The 17,500-nt window shown below is 34.5% G+C and overlaps 2 protein-coding genes across 4 annotated transcripts in view; one reads left to right on the top strand and one right to left on the bottom strand.

Annotated features, from left to right (window-relative positions):
* The window catches only part of LOC137616628 (hemocyanin subunit-like), a 74,642-nt gene that overhangs the window by 14,232 nt on the left and 42,910 nt on the right, over positions 1–17,500 (top strand). For 2 of the 3 annotated variants that reach the window (XM_068346534.1, XM_068346532.1), the window contains exon 2: positions 655–2,178. In XM_068346534.1, the coding sequence (XP_068202635.1) occupies positions 655–2,178 (1,524 nt within the window). Of the gene's footprint in view, positions 1–654; positions 2,179–2,536; positions 3,069–17,500 lie in introns of those variants that run through there. The other variant, XM_068346536.1, reaches the window with a different exon arrangement.
* The window catches only part of LOC137616745 (hemocyanin subunit-like), a 2,089-nt gene continuing 1,023 nt past the window's right edge, over positions 16,435–17,500 (bottom strand). Inside the window, exon 2 of the mRNA XM_068346745.1 lies at positions 16,435–16,871. Within this exon, the coding sequence (XP_068202846.1) occupies positions 16,435–16,871 (437 nt within the window). The remainder of the gene's footprint in view (positions 16,872–17,500) is intronic.

Here is a 17,500-nt window from a genome sequence, read left to right as displayed (position 1 = left end):
CATTTGAGAGTTAAAAAACATCGCATCGTGTCATTAATCAATGTGATATATTCAAACCATTATGGATAGCTATTGTTCCTATATCAAGCAATATCCTAGTTCCTAAATCACGAGGTATATCCTTTTTGAAGGGAGACTATAAGAGAATTCCCTTCATTAAATGACGGGATAGAATTTGCATTAGTGGAAAATATCCTACAAGTAACTAGGATTAATAAAAGTATAAGAAAATAATTTTTCTTCTTAATATTATTCAGGGATTCGAAATATTGATACACACACATAATCACACGCACACTATCTCTCTCTCTCTCTCTCTCTCTCTCTCTCTCTCTCTCTCTCTCTCTCTCTCTCTCTCTCTCTCTCTCTCTCTCTCTCTCTTTGTATATATATATGTATATATATATATATATATATATATATATATATATATATATATATATATACAAATATATATATATATATATATATATATATATATATATATATATATATTTATATATATATATATATATATATATATATATATATATATATATATATATATATATATATATATATATATATATATATATATAAGTGAAGATGGCATTTGATAGTTAATGTTCTTCCTTCTCTATCACCCTTTTTTATATTATATATGAATTTTTGCAGATGCTTCAAATGCCCAGAAGCAGCACGATGTGAACTATCTTTTGTGGAAGGTGAACGAGCACCTTCGAGATGAAACTCACAAGACTTACGCCAAAACCTTTGACCCAGAGGCCGACACTTCCCATTACTCAGATAATGGAGAAGCAGTCCACCGTCTCATGAAGGAGCTGAAAGATCACCGACTTCTGGAGCAGAAGCATTGGTTCTCCCTCTTCAATGAAAGACAACGTGAAGAAGCTCTGATGCTTTTCGATGTCTTCATGCATTGCAAAGACTGGGAGACAATTGTGAAAAATGCTGCCTTTTTCCGTGAACGTATGAACGAGGGAGAATTTGTGTATGCAGTTTATGCTGGCGTCATCCATCATCCTTTGGCTGAACATGTCGTGCTTCCTCCACTCTATGAAGTCACTCCTCACATGTTCACAAATACTGAGGTTATTCAAGAAGCCTATGCAGCCAAAATGAGACAAACTCCTACCAAAATCAAATCCTCATTCACCGGTACAGCAAGGAACAAGGAACAACGTGTAGCCTACTTTGGTGAAGATATTGGCATGAACACCCATCACGTTTTCTGGCATTTGGAATTCCCCTTCTGGTGGAGAGATTCTTATTCTCATAAGCTTGACCGCAAAGGAGAGAACTTCTTCTGGGTACACAATCAACTTGCTGTTCGCTTCGATGCTGAGAGAATTTCCAACTACTTGGAGCCAGTACAGGAACTTCACTGGGAGAAAACTATCCATGATGGATTTGCTCCACATACTTCCTACAAATACGGAGGGGCTTTCCCATCTCGTCCTGATGATATTCATTTTGAAGATGTTGATGGAGTTGCTAGAGTTAGAGATATGGTCATCTACGAAAGCCGTATCAGAGATGCCATTGCTCACGGATACATCATCAAAGAAGATGGTACTCACATTGATATCATGAACGAGCGAGGAGTTGATATTCTTGGTGATATTATTGAGTCTTCTCTCTACAGTCCCAATGTACAATACTATGGAGCTCTTCACAATACCGCCCACATAATGCTTGGTCGTCAAACAGATCCTCATGGAAAATACAACATGCCTCCTGGTGTAATGGAACACTTCGAAACTGCCACTCGTGATCCAGGTTTCTTCAGACTTCATAAGTATATGGATAACATCTTCAGGGAGCACAAGGATAGTCTACCTAGCTACAGCTTTGAAGACTTAGATTTTAAAGACGTGGATGTAACTAATGTTGCTATTGATGGTAAACTGGAAACTTACTTCGAAGACTTTGAATACAGTCTGATCAATGCTGTGGATGACACCGAAGATATCCCAGATGTTGATATCGATACATATGTTCCTCGTCTAAACCACAAGGAATTCTCCTACAACATTGACATTAAGAACAACAAAGGAGCAGATACTTTGGCAACTATTCGAATTTATATTTGGCCTCATAAGGACAACAATGGTGTAGAATTCTCCTTCGACGATGCAAGGTGGCAGGCAATAGAACTCGACAAATTCTGGGTAAAATGTGAGTATTTCGAATGATATTCTATAAATTCTCCCCCCTTTGAAAGATGATAAGCTATTTGGGAAATTCTAATAAGAGCAGTTTTAATTATCATTAAATTCAATTTATCACTTTATTTTTCTTTACTGTACATTATTAGTGCTTGTATGAATATTAAATATCGAAAATTAGTTTGGTAGAAATAACTGATTAAACAAATACATGATTTACTGGCAACATTTTTCATAAAGCTATAAGGAAAACATTCCTATCACCAATGCTTTAGAAAAATAATATTAGATATAAACTTTCAATGAATCATAAGAAATTAACATTCATTCTTTATCCCTGTGTTAACTATCATAATTATTTTTAATAGTATCCGCTGGAGACAACCACATTGTCCGCAAATCCACCGATTCTGCAGTCACTGTAGCTGATGTGCCCAGCTTCAAGACCCTCATGGAAAAGACCGAAGCTGCCCTTTCAAGTGGAGGAGACCTCGATCTCCATGAGTTCGAGAGTGCTGTTGGTGTGCCAAATCGTTTCCTCCTCCCCAAAGGTAACGAAAATGGCGTGGAATTCGATTTGTACGTCTGTGTGACCGACGGTGAGAAAGACGCGGCCATTCCAGACATTCACACCAAGGAAGGATTCATGCACTACGGCTCACATGGAGTCTACCCCGACAAGAGGCCTCATGGTTACCCCTTCGATCGTCATGTTGAAGATGAACGCATCTACGAACAGGTCACCAACTTCCATCACACTCTGGTTAAAATCTACAACCATGGAGAGCATATTCACCATCATTAACCCATATTTTTAACATTCATTATTTACCTATGTAGGGTAAATTGTCATTTATGCTTGAAAAGTTAACATTGAATAAAGTTTTGGAAGATTTAAAAGAGGTTTCCATTTACCAATTTTACATTTCTTGTTCTGAGGTTTTTGGTAAAACATTAGTTTACATTTAAGGATTACAACAAAAGATTTCTTATTTCATAAATGTAATTCTGACTTATATTAGATGACACCTAAACATGGATACTAACAGTTACTAAATATCTGCAATTATCAGGAATACTCAACACTATATTTCCTACACTCTACAAACAAAATTGAAAGGAAATGTCATTAAAACGCATATTATTTTACCAAAAAAGGACATCGTTGTCAAAAATAGGCTTTTTGATAATAAATATTCTATCAGCCAGTCAAAATATATTATGTCTTCCAAAATATAACTACCTAAAACTTAAAAGAGTGAGAATAGGCTCTGTATCAAAAATAAATTACAGGAAGCAAACGTTTAATGATACTGAAAAATAAATCACAGCATTTATAATGATATTATAAGATAGCTTAAAATTTTGTATTATATTCATGATTTTCCATTTCATTATGGGTTGAACATAATTTTTTTGTAATGCATATTCTAAGAAACTGCTCAGACTATATAAGATGAAATATTGGGATTTGTTGAAATATTTTAGATGTAACTAATGTATAGCCATACAAAATTAGGCCCATTTCTTGCAGTTGTGACTTTTGCTAAAAATGAGAAAATTACTGGTGCAACATTAGTTATGAGAAAGGCATCTTTATTAGTATAGATAGGAAAATCTTTAGGATACTGTTGAATGAAAACATACTTGTAACCAGAGAAGGCTCCAACAGTGTGTGTGTGTCTTTGTATGTGTGTGTGCGTGTGTGTGTGTTGTTTATGTTCCAGGTTTTCCAGTTGTAATTACATTCAATGATTCATTTTATTCTTTTGGATTATTATAAAACTTGAAAATCTTGAGCAACTGTAATGATGAATGAAAGTGGCTATGTTGAATAAAGAATCAATAATCAATAATCTATTATCTCAGTATTTTCTGTTTCTTTTACATTACCCATTTGAATTGTTAACCATTTTACCCCCAATGGACGTACTGGTACGTTTCATAAAACTCATCCCTTTACCTCCATGGACGTACCGGTACGTCCTTGCAAAAAACTGTTTTTCACATTTTTTTTTGCATATTTTTGATAATTCTATGAGAAACTTCAGGCATTTTCCAAAATAATGAGACCAACCTGACCTCTCTATGACGAAAATTAAAGCTGTTAGAGCAATTTAAATAAAATATATTGCAAAATGTGCTTAAAAAAAACGCATGGGGGTTAAGGATTAGAAAGTTCCAAATAGCGTTGGGGGTAAAAGGGCACCTTACGTTGTAAGTATTTTAGTCATTCATATATAAGGAATTAAGTTTACTTTATAAACAAACTGAGTATCTTTAATATGATATTTTGATTTGGATACAGTTAGTTTTTGACATTTTATACATTCCTTTAGATAAGACACATACAACCCAGCCGCTGAGAGGTGGGGGGCAAGCGAGCCTCAACTTGGTGCCGATCCCAAGCCCGGGTAAATGGGGAGGGTTGGCAGCAGGAAAGGAATCCGGCCATGAAAAATTACCCAAAACCAATATAGCCAGTGAAGATTGTGAGATTAGAATTAATGCTAGGTCGTTCCCGAATAGGCGACGCGTTGAGACCTCATCTGATCCCTCCAAAAAATTGGTAAGGGCTACCCAGTCATGCGCGGGCTGGTTTAAAGAGGCAAGGTCAGAGGAAAATATCTGAGGAGAGGATGAGAGTAGCAACTCTGAATGTGGGGACAATGACTGAAAAAGGGCGAGAGCTAGTTGACCTCATGGAGAGAAGGAAGACTGGAGTGCTGTGCGTGCAGGAGACCAGGTGGAAGGAAAATAAGGTAAGAGAACTAGGCGAAGGTTGTAAATTTGATTACAGTGAAGCAAATATGGAAGGAAGAAATGGTGTAGGAATAATATTATCGAAAGATTTGTAGGAAAGTTTGATTGGAGTGAATAGGAAAAATGACAGAATTATGAGTTTAAAGCTGGGACAGGGAGCAACAATAGTCAATGTGGTGTGTGCCTATGCCTCGAAAACTGGATGTACAGAGGAGGAGAACGATATATTCTGGGAGGAGATGGACCAGTAGCTTAGAATGATTCCTGCAAGGGAAAGGGTAATTATAGGAGGAGATCTGAATGGCCACTTAGGAATTAGTGGGGAAGGGATAGAGAGAGTGCATGGAGGTTGGGGTGTGGGCGAGAGAAATGATGGGGGAGAAAGAGTGATTTATTTTGCAGTGGCTTTTGACCTAGCAATGACCAACACCTTCGTTGAGAAAAAGATTAACAAACTGATTACTCACAGTAGCGGTGGCAGGGAAAGCCAGATACATTTGCTGCTGTTTAAGAGAGACCATCTGACGGAGGTTAGAAATTGCAAGGTGATAAATGGGGATAGTGTAGCGGTGCAACGCAGGTTAGTGGTAATTTATTGCAGACTAAGGAATTGTAGGAGAAGTGAAAAGACGAGAATGGACTCAAAGATTAAGTGGTGGAAATTGAAAGAGGCAGAACTGAGGGTCTTGTTTAAGGAAAGAGTGCTGAAAGCAGTAAGGTTACATGAGGATGTACAAGAATGGTGGACCGAGAATAGTAAAGTAATCCTAAGAATCGGTGGGGAAGTACTTGGAAAGTCATCAGGAAGAAGACCCCCAAATGTTAAGGAATCGTGGTGGTGGAATGATGAGGTGCAAGGACGGGTAAAAACCAAGAAAGAAGCAGGAAAGAAGGTAGATCTATCAGGACAAGAGCAGGATAAAGAAAAGAAAGAAGCAAGAAGAGCAGTAGCAAAGGCGAAGGCAGAGACATTAAATGAAGTCTATAAAGAGATGGAAACACCAGAAGGAGAGAGGAAAATATTACGAATTGCTAATGCCCGAGATGCTGCATCTAAAGACCTGACGCAGATAAGGCAAATAAAAGATAGCAATGGTATAGATCTATCAGAAGAGAATGAAATTAAAAGAAGGTGGGAAACTTATTTTGAAGGACCATCGAATAAGGAGAATCCAAGAACAGTATTTGAAGATGGACTCCCAAAACGAGGCAGTTACCATAGGACTGACTAGAAGAGAAGTAGAACAAGCAGTAAAGAAGATGAAAAATAGTAAAGCTGCAGGGCCGGATAATATACCAGTAGAGGTATGGAAGAGTCTTGGAGAGGAAGGCATAGGTATCTTGTGGGACCTGATGCAAAAATCTTTAATCAGGAAAAGATGCCAGAGAAATGGAGAGGAAGCCTAATCATCTCCATCTGTAAGGGGAAGGGAGAAATCCAGGAATGTGGCAGCTACAGAGGCATACAGTTGATAAGCCATACTATGAAGATATGGGAGAAGATCTTTGAGAAAAGACTCAGAGATGAAACAACAATTGGTGGGGAACAATTTGTATTTATAACTGGAAGAGGGACTATAGATGCAATATTTGCTTTGAGGCAGATGATAGAAAAACATCGGGAGAAACAAAAAGGATTACATAGGGTCTTTATTGACCTGAAGAAGGCATACGATCGAGTACCACGTCAGAAGGTGTGGAGATGTATGAGAGAAAAGGAAGTCCCGGAGAAATACGTAAGAATCACCCAAGATATGTATGAGAGGGCACAAGCAAATGTTAAGAGCATTATACGCCTAACAGAAAGTTTCCGAGTAAATGTGGGACTACATCGGGGGTCTGCATTGAGCCTTTACCAATTTGATCTGGTCATGGATGTAGTAACACAAGGTATTAGAGATCAGTCTCCTTGGTGTATGCTTTTTGCTGATGATGTTATATTGTGTAGCACTAGGCGAGCGGTAGTAGAAGAGAAACTGGAGGAATGGGGAAGAGAAATGGAAAATAGAGGATTGAAGATCAGCAGGAAAAAGACAGAGTATTTGAGATTGAAAAATGGGGAGAATGGGGAAGTTAGTTTACAAGGAGAGAGATTGAAAAGAGTAGAAAATTTCAAGTATTCAGGATCAACAGTTGCAGAGGATAGTAATTTAGGGGAAGAAATAAACCACAGAATACAAGCAGAATGTAAGAATTGGAAAAAAGGGAGTGGAGTACTATGCGACAGGAAAATAAGGGTTATATTAAAAGCTAAAGTACACAGGACATTTGTGAGACCGGCAATGATATATGGAGCGGAGGCGTGGGCAATAAAAAGACAGAAGAGAAGAAGATGGTTGTGGCAGAGATGAGAATGTTGAGATGGATGTGTGGGGTAACAAGAAGAGATATGATACGGAATGAGGTAATTAGGGGTACCACTGGAGTTGGAGAACTATCAGATAAGATCCAAGAAAGTAGATTGAGGTGGTATGGTCATGTCATGAGAAGTAATGAACAGTATATTGGGAGGAGAGTGATGTGAATGGAGGTACAGGGAACGAGAAGGAGAGGGAGACCAAGGCGAAGGTGGATGGACTGTATCATGGATGACCTTCGATCAAAGGGATTAACCGGTGATGAAGTGTAGGACAGAGGTAGATGGAGAACGCTGGCCGGAAACATCGACCCCACATAAAAGTGGAAAAAGATGCAGACAAAGAAGAAGAAGAAGAAGAAGAAGGAAAGACACATACAAAGATCTGGAGCTTTTGCAGGATGAAGTGTAAAATTAGGTAATTCCATTTATTAGAGTTTATAAAACCACTGAAGTTATTCTTTTCTTTGTTAAAGAAATCAGGTTCTCATTTTCATGCATTTTCGCGTATGAAGGTTTTCTGGGGATATAAGTAATCCTCGATATCTTGTCAATGAGTATCGGAAAAGATAAAGTAAAAATGTAACAAAATAATACTAACTTTAGTAGTAACATTTCTCAGGATATTTTTAATGAATATATTCTTTTATCTCATATTTTTTTCAGTTCTTAGTTGGACTGACTGACACAAGAAATTTTTTTTACTTTAGTATTAGTTAACTGAGAACTCAAGTTATCTTATTCTCGGGATTTAATACCAAATCTTGCTTTAGTTAATACATGGGGAACCCTCAGAGTCTATACTTATAAGATAAAATGAAATTATTCTAAAAAAGAATACAGTTTATACTGAAGTTTCACTAAAGAGAAATTATTTGTATTGGAAGCTGTTTGCTTCGATGAATTAACGAAACAGTTTTTGTCTAGCTGTTGTAGAGTTTTTAAGTTTCAAATTCTTAGATTATTTTTTTTTCTTTCAATATAAAACAATTAAACAGTGTTAAAAAAAATGATTAAAATCGAGAAGTTCCTTGCCAAATGTATATAAACTTTTACTGACAAAACTCAAAATACATTGTCAAAATCTCCCCCCCCCCACGTCATATATTTGAGAGCAGGCATAAAATAAAGCCGCTAATCATAAAGCTATATATAGAAAACTCCCCCAGAAAGTTTTATAAAAACTAGTAAGGGATACCTTTTACGTTTCGAAAGTTGCTCATCTGCATCTGGAATGAGAATTCTTCTCAGATTTGAAGACTCCTCAGAGAATAAGAATAAGAAATTTTGCCCAATATTGCTCTAAAATTGGAAAATGCATCAAAGTTATTGTCGGGAGGGGCTGGAAGGAGAGTGGGAGCACAGGATCACTGCAAAAATAGTATTTGAGAGCTCAGACTCAAGTAGTTTACAAAGAAAAGCTGACACATTTTCCTACTTTGCTGAATAATTTCATCGTATTTGTTACGATTGATCTAGGTATGAATGTATTAAAGTATTTAGTATTTCTAACATTTAATGAGATAAAAGAGATGGCAATGGATAAGAAAAAAGGGAGGTATTTAAATGTTTTTGTATAATTATTCATATGATATATTGTTCCATATATTCTCTTACGGTCATGATATTCTTTTTTCATAGGAAAGTTTTAGGTAGTAGAGTTATGTAAGGTCAACCTACTAGGTTTGAAATAATTAACAGAAATAGAGAGATATTAAAATGATATGCAGAAAGATAATTAATTTCGGAAATTATTCAGTGTAAAGGCAGGAAACTTTGGCAATGCGAAATTATTACACAATTGATTGACGTACTTTATGAGCTTATATCCAGATTTCATGAGAAAGATTAAAAAGTTTAATAAAGAGAGAATGTCATAGCAAGCATAATTTAGAGTACAATGGAAGTTTGGGGAATAACGTGTCATAAAGATTGCTTGAGAAAGCTTACAAGCTTAAGCAGCTTTTTCTCCGAGGTCTGAACGACAGGATAGGAATCGCTTGTTCGTGGCCGAGGCTGGTCAGAAATGATCCAGTCAATGATCATCTGATCAATTGAAGTTAACGACGGAAGCATACCATTCTGACCAAAGAAGTCACTTAGTAAATACCTTGTTACAATTAGTTAATATCCAGACTCTCACTCGTGAGGAATTGGAATGAGTGAACATGTGATTAAAGGAATTTTGTAATTCCCGTTAGATTCTAGAGGTTAGAGTTCTTGCTTGAGGGTACACTCGGGCCCATTATTCTTGTTTTGTTAAAGTTTTTATAGTTTATATAGAAGATATTTATTTTAATGTTGTTACTGTTCTTGGAATATTTTATTTTTCCTTGTTTCTTTTCCTCAGTGAGGTATTTTCCCTGTTGGAGCCCATGGCCTCATAGCACCCTACTTTTCCAACTAGGGATGTAGGTCAGCAAGCAATAATAATAATAATAATAATAATAATAATAATAATAATAATAATAATAATAATAATAATAATAATAATAATATACAGTTGAACTACCATTAATATTGATATACCCTTCCATCATGGTTTAATCTAAATCTCCTGAAAGTCTTAGTGTATTAAATGTATAATATAAGTACTGAAGAATTTATACAGTTGTAATTTTATTAATAACCAACCCTTACTCACTAAACAATATAAATAAAAACAACGAATAAACATCAAGACGAAACACCAATGAGGAGAACATTAAAAAAGGTGACTACAATGACTTCCTGATGATGGTGACTTACCTCACAATAAATAACTTACTTACTTTGCATGGATAATCATCTCATATATACATATATGTGTACAGTATATGTTACAGTCAAAGTGTGAATTTGGTTTTTCGTGAAATGACAAAAACTGTTAGTGATTATACGTAGTGCCTGTGGTGGTCAGTCATTTCATGGTATAACTAAAGTTTTATTATTATTAAAAAAAAAAAAAAAAAAAAATTATAACCAGCTATTTCACGAAATTACCAACAAAAGTAATATGTGAAATATGAAAGAAAGTAGCAATTTTGTTCTAAAATTCAATTCAAAAGAAAAGAAAGTTCACACATTATAAAAGCACACATTAAAAGGAAATCACTCTGAATGTGGGTAACATGGAATGACAGCACATATAAGGAAACATATTGGTGTAAAAATAAACCACATGGCACAATAAATCTGAGGAACTCATAATAGAATCTCAAATTATATTAAAGCAATAGTTAAAAAGTCTGTCTGTTAAATAGTAGTAAAACCTGACACTAAAATTACAGACTTATAAAAGAATAGCGTTAGTTATAAAGTAATTCACTTGAACAATAGTAAAATATATGGCAATAAAATTCCAGATCTACTATGTTACTAAATGGAATTTACAAGGTTCAATGATTTTATTCACAAGAAAATTCAGTAAATATATGATACTTTAATTTCTAACCAAATAGAGGAACCATATATTTTTCCTACTTATTATCTTATGTTTCATCCATTTCTGGCCACCCATCCATGTGTTTTCCCACTATTATGAGGGATCACAGTGTGAAACCGGGGTTCTGAGGGGGGGGGGGGGGGACTAAAAAATGGAGTAATTTGCAACAATGATAATGGTCAGAAGGCATAATAAACACATGGAACCAGTTGAGAAACTTTGTGGCTCATGTAAGTGGCTGGAACTTACAGTACCGTAATTATCTATGAATTACATCAAATCCCATATCCCTCTAATGGTTTTTGCTCCGCCGTAGCTTACTATGCTCGCAAAATTAATATTACCCTATTGCACCTCTGTTCTGATAAGTGGAATATAGATGAGCGGCGCACGCCAATCCTGTGGGTCATTGTTTTGGTGATATTTTTTCTCTGGTTTTTGCTTTCACATGAGCATCAATACCTATATCCTAAACTACGAAAATTTTCAATATAATCAATTACCAAAATAAACGAAATTACACTAAATTTCAAAATAGATTGTACTTCCCTTTTGGAGACGTGTTATTGTGATGGTTGTCAGGCTGGAAGTGAAGGGGAAGGGAGAAAAGAAATAGCGGTTGTAGAACTGTATCTGGGCAATTGTGCATAAATATTTGGAAGTTCTTGATTGGTTAAGAAGACCAGTTAATGAATACGTCATACAAAAGAAAAAAAAAAGGTGCAATAACCCACCATCAGTCTCTCAAATGTACAGTATTTGATGGACTTGAAGTTAGAAATAGACTTTACATTTTAATTGAGCCATATGCAAGTTATTATGACCCAACCCCATTACACATGCAGAGAAAAATGCCAAACTAGCTAGCACTCATCCAATTCTTATAGAAAATTCCAGTTTTTATAGTAATTATAGTATCATATATTGACCGAAAATTCACACAAATAATAAAAGCATGACAGTAGTTTAATCGTAAATCACTTGAATAACAGAGAAACATATAACAACACAATTACTGTTTAAGCTGCTTGTTTTTCCAGATATTGTCTTTTAATATTGCGAAGCTGTTTAGATCTGGAACATTTGCATCTCTTTGTTTGGCAATGTTTAGGACCTTTACAAGAGCAATTAACATCTTGTCCTCCACTAATAAATGCTTTGATAACAATTTTTCAGAGAGAAATTTATGTGTTACTGTTTATGTCACTGCCTTTCAGCAATCTTTCAGGAAAAAGGTCATACTGATTCCTGGAATAGCTTCCTTCTAGAATGCCACCTTTGGTGGCTACTTTGTTTTGATCATTTATACTCGTACTCACTATAACACCTGAGAAGGTCCTTGGGTCTCCATGACTTCGATTAGCTAAAAGGAATGGAAAGAGCGATGTATTCTACTGTCTCACCCGCTGATAACTCTATTTGGCTTCTCTTCATCATATTATACTTGTTTCTGAGATTCACTGGCAGCTATACGTTGGTAGTTGATGCTGTTCACCAGTTGATCAATGTCAGTTTGATGCAGGGATACAGGTTCATGCTCTTATTCAGACTTAATGAAAGATATACGTTGGGATTTGATGCTGTTTTGCAGTTGATCAAAGTCTAGTTGAAGGAGATATACAGGCTCATGCTCTTGTTCAGGCCTAGTAATTTTGGCTAAGACTGGTTCTGTGTGTATATTTTCTGTTTTAGGCTTGGTATCTATTTCTGCTTCTTGGCGAAAGAGGCACGAGGTCTTGTGCAGACTACAAATAACTGATGATTTCATGTGGAAGTGATGTTAGTGCCTCTCCAACTATGACATTCATACTGAACATTGCATCATAATGGACTTCTCTTGATCCCTGCATAGGAGGCAGAATTCTTGGAGAACTGAACAAATCTTACTCTCGTTGTCCAGTCTGTCGAGTTATTGTCAGCCATCAACGTGACTAGAATGCCCTTTATTTCAACATTTACTTGTTCCACAGAGCCCTGACTCTGTGTGTGTTTTGGCTTGCCTAGAACGACAGCTAATTCATGCCATAAACAACATAGTGTAGTAATAATCTGAGCAGCAAATTCGGAAGCATTATCCAATTAAAATTACAGGAACTCCCAAAAGTAGAAATATATTAGCTACTTGAAATACTTCAGCTAAATGCTTTGATATGAGCGGGCGACGACCACAAAACTTTGCTAAGACTGCATGCCATAAAATAAACTTGGTCGCTTGATGCAAGTTTGCTACTGAGAATAGGTTCAACCTCAAAGCCTTTTGTTACTGATCGCTTTCCCTTTTTTTGGAATTCCTGATATAACAATTAGAATAGTTCCTGTATATCCCACAGTAACTTGGTGCATTTTACTTGGCGTTCTTTAGTCAATCTGTCTTGACCAACATGGCCAGTTACACCATGGGCCCTCATAGTACACTTCATATTTACTCAGAAGGTAATATTCATGGGAAGTCTTAGTGTTCTTACTCTCAATAGCTTTACAAATGTCCTCAATAAATTGCAAATATTCTTTTATGATGAGATAATTGCAACACTTCTCATACATAGAAAATAAATCTTCATGAAATTTTAACTCTTTGCTCGCAGACATGTTAATAAACTGGATTCAATTAGAATGAGTAATATATATATATATATATATATATATATATATATATATATATATATATATATATATATATATATATATATATATATATATATATGTATAGGTATATATATACATATACTGTATATGTATATATATATATACTGTATATATATATATATATATATATATCTATATATATATATATATATATATATATACTATATATATATATATATATGTGTGTGTGTGTGTGTGTGTAAATTTTTGTGTTGTTGCTATCCTAATTATATATACATTAGGCCTGGCTCCAGATTAATTAGCTTCAAGAAAAGAAATACGTTTCGTTATTTATCTATACCTCTAAGTCACAAGATTTGAAATCATACCAGGCTTTTAAATAAGACCATGAAATGTAAAAAAAAAAAAAAGAATAGAGGTTCACAAAATCTGAAAAACTAAAAGATAGCAAAAGATAACTTCAGAATTTTAATGCTAACTTTTTACATCAAGAAATGAAAACGGAGAGCTCTCAAACACTTTTTTTTTTTTTTTTTTTTTGTAGAGAGCCTGTGCCCCCACTCTCCAACCAACTCGTCCCGGCAGTAAGTTACAAGTATTATCCAATTTTAGATCAATATCGAGTATAATTTCTTATTCATATTTTCTGAGGAGTCTTGAAACCTGAAAAGAATTCTCATTCCAAATGAAGAGCATCTTAATAAACTTGAAAGGTTATTAATATTACTGATTATTCTTTATAAAACTTTGTTTTTCTAAATATAACTTAATGATTAGTAGATTTATCATATGCCTACCATCAAATATATGAAGTGGGGGATTTTAATATTGAATTTTGAGTTTTGTCAGTAAAGGCTTATATACAATTTACAATGAACTTCTTGATTTTGCTCTTTTTTGGACACTGTTTAATTATTCTATATTTTGAAAATATGATTTTAAGACTCGTTCACTAGAGTTCATATATAATTGTCTTGATTAAATAGAATTGAAAATTTTCATTAATATTTCTGTATCCCTATTTGTATGTTTCCTTTGAAACGTGGAAACTCTACAACAGCTAGATAGAAACTGATTTGCTGGTTCGCCTACACATACAGCTTCCAAAATAAATAATTTCTATTTAGTGCAACTTCAGCAAGAAATATATTCTTTCTTTTAATAATTCTATTGTATCTTTCAAGTATTCGCTCTGAGGGCTTCTTATGAATTATCTAGAGTAAGTTTCGGTATTAAACCACAGGAATAATATAAACTTAAGTTCTCTGTTAACTAATACTAAAGTGAAAGAAAAATGTGTTGCTTCAGTCCTTCTAAGAGCTGAGAAAAATAATTAAAAGAATGTATTAAACAAAAATGTCCTGGGAAAAACAACTAGGAAAGTTAGTATAATTCTGTTACATTTTTTTTTTATTTTATTTCCTCTGATACTCATGGACTGGATATTCGGAATTAGTCATAGCCCCAGAAAACCTTCATATACGAAAATACATAAAAATTAGAGCCTGTTTTTTCTAACACAGAAATGAACAAACTCTAAATGGAATTTCATAATTTTTTTATCCTTCCTGCAAAAGTTCCAGATCTTTGTATGTGCCTCATCTAAAAGTTTGTTTATAAAGCAAACTAAATTCATAATATATGAATGACTAAAATACTTGTAAAGTATGGTGTATGTTGACAATTCAAATGGATAATGTAAAAGAAACAAAAAATACTCAGCTATTGGATTATTGATTATTCAGTCTTTAATAAGCATAGCCACTTTCATTCATCATTACAGTTTCTTTAGATTTTCAAGTTTTACAATAATCTCAAAGAATATGATAAATCATTGCATATAACAGCAACTAGTAAACCTAAAACATAAACAATACACACACAGCAACACACATGCACACTGCTGGATCCCTCTCTGGTTATAAGTATGTCCTTTGATTAAACACGCCAAATATTCTGACATATTCTTTACAGAATACTCCCTATCTTTGTAGCTTGCATCTAACAACAGTAACTACCTATACGAGAAATTCATATATAGATGGGCTAATGTTATCAGTGTTAAGTGCGGAAGAGACATCTTTCTTATAGTAAGAAGTATTGGATAGTGCAACTGAATTTGTAGCCTTCCAGTCTCATAATATAAGTTAGAGTTCCCTTAAACTCAAGCATGCTATCCTTTTAGAATTATCTTCCTATACAAGGACTATGATGTCTGGTATTCAATCAAAAGCTGTGTTTTCATGTAAGATTATCAGAAATGTTTTCCTATCAATACCAATAAATTTGCCTTTCTCATAACTAACACTGCTCCTGTAATTTTCTCATTATGGACAAGAGAAGGAAAAAGAGTCTTAATGGTAAGAAATGTGCTTAAGTTTTTATGGCTATATATTAGCTACATGTGAAATACGTCAAAAAAATCCTCATATATAGTCTGGGGAGTTTCTAAAAATGAGTATTCCAAAATAAAACTTATGTTAAATCCATAATAAAATGGAAAATCATAGGGACAGACAAAATTACTTTATCTTTCAATATCGTTAAAACTACTGTAATTCACTTCCCAGTATCATTAACAGATATCTAAAAAAATTAGCATAAAATTTGCTCCCCGTAGCATTTTTTTTTTTTTTATACAGAGCCTAAATTCACTCTTTTTAGTTTTAGGTAGATATATTTTTGAAGATATATGGAAAAAATGTTATATGTTAACTCGCTGATAGAATGTTTACCATAAAAAAAATTTTTTTTTTAGTAAGAAGTACCTTTTTGGTAAAATAATATACCTTTTACTGAAATTTTCTTTTAATTTTGTTTATACAGTATATGAAATATAGTTTCGATTACCTTGATGATCGCAGATATCTAAGTTGTTAGTGTCTACGTTTCAGTCAACAATTAAGATAAGTCAGAGGCAGTTTTATAAAGTAAGGAATCTTTTGTGATGATCCTTGAATATGTCTTTACCAAAAACCCCAAAAGAAAGAAATGTATAATTGCCAAATGATAATGTAAGCTTCTTTTAGATCTTCATATATTTTATTTCGTGTCAACTTTTCTTCCATAAGGCTAAATGACCATACATAGGAAAACAATACATAATGAAAATGGTGTTAATGATGGTGAATATGCTCACCGTGGTTGTAGATTCTAACCACAGTGTGATGGAAGTTGTTGACCTGTTCGTATATGTGTTCATCTTCAACATGGCGATCGAAGGGGTAACCATGAGGCCTCTTGTCGGGGTAGACTCCATGAGAGCCGTAATGCATGAATCCTTCCTTGGTGTGAATGTCTGGAATGGCAGCGTCTTTCTCACCGTCGGTCACACAGACGAAGAGATCGAATTCCATACCATTTTCGTTACCTTTGGGAAGAAGGAAACGATTTGGCACGCCAACAGCACTCTCGAACTCATGGAGATCGAGGTCTCCTCCGCTTGAGAGGGCAGCTTCGGTCTTTTCCATGAGGGTCTTGAAGCTGGGCACATCAGATACTGCGACTGATGAATCAGTGGATTTACGAACGATGTGGTGGTCTCCAGTGGATACTGTTAAAAATAATTATGATAATTAGCATAGGGATAAGGTAAAGAAGGAATATTAATTTCTTAAATGTCTATGAAAGAAATTTCTTCCCCCTAAACATACAAAGAGAGGGTTGGATATCTGCACACGTCGATTTTGATTAAACTCTTGAAAGGGATGGAATTCATCATTTAGCTATCACAATAAACTCTCCTAGAGCCATAGATGGATAAGTATGACGAAAAAGCACTGGTACTGGTAACCCACTCTTCTAACAATAATTCACTGGAAGTTTAACTAATATTTTTTTTCTAAAACAATGGTGATAAGAATGTTTTCCTTATAGCTTTATGAAAAATGTTACCAGTGAATCATGGATTTGATTAATCAGTTAATTTTTCCTGAACAAAATCTGCTATTGAATATTCATACAAACATTAATAATGTACAGTAGAGAAAAATAGATTAATAAATTAGATTTAATGACAATTAAAACATCTCTTATATGAATTTTCAAAATAGCTTTAAATTGAAGTATATTACATCTCAAAGAGATTAAAATTAGAGTCGATCATGTTTCTTCTTTGAAACTCCTTTGGCTAATATTAAAATGACAGTAGAAGACGTCCTAAATACACACGTCTGGTAAAAT

Source organism: Palaemon carinicauda, chromosome 22 (genome assembly GCF_036898095.1).
Source record: "Palaemon carinicauda isolate YSFRI2023 chromosome 22, ASM3689809v2, whole genome shotgun sequence".
Taxonomy (NCBI): domain Eukaryota; kingdom Metazoa; phylum Arthropoda; class Malacostraca; order Decapoda; family Palaemonidae; genus Palaemon; species Palaemon carinicauda.
The sequence above is the reverse complement of the archived record's forward strand: the minus strand, read 5'-3'. Positions and strand labels throughout refer to the sequence as shown.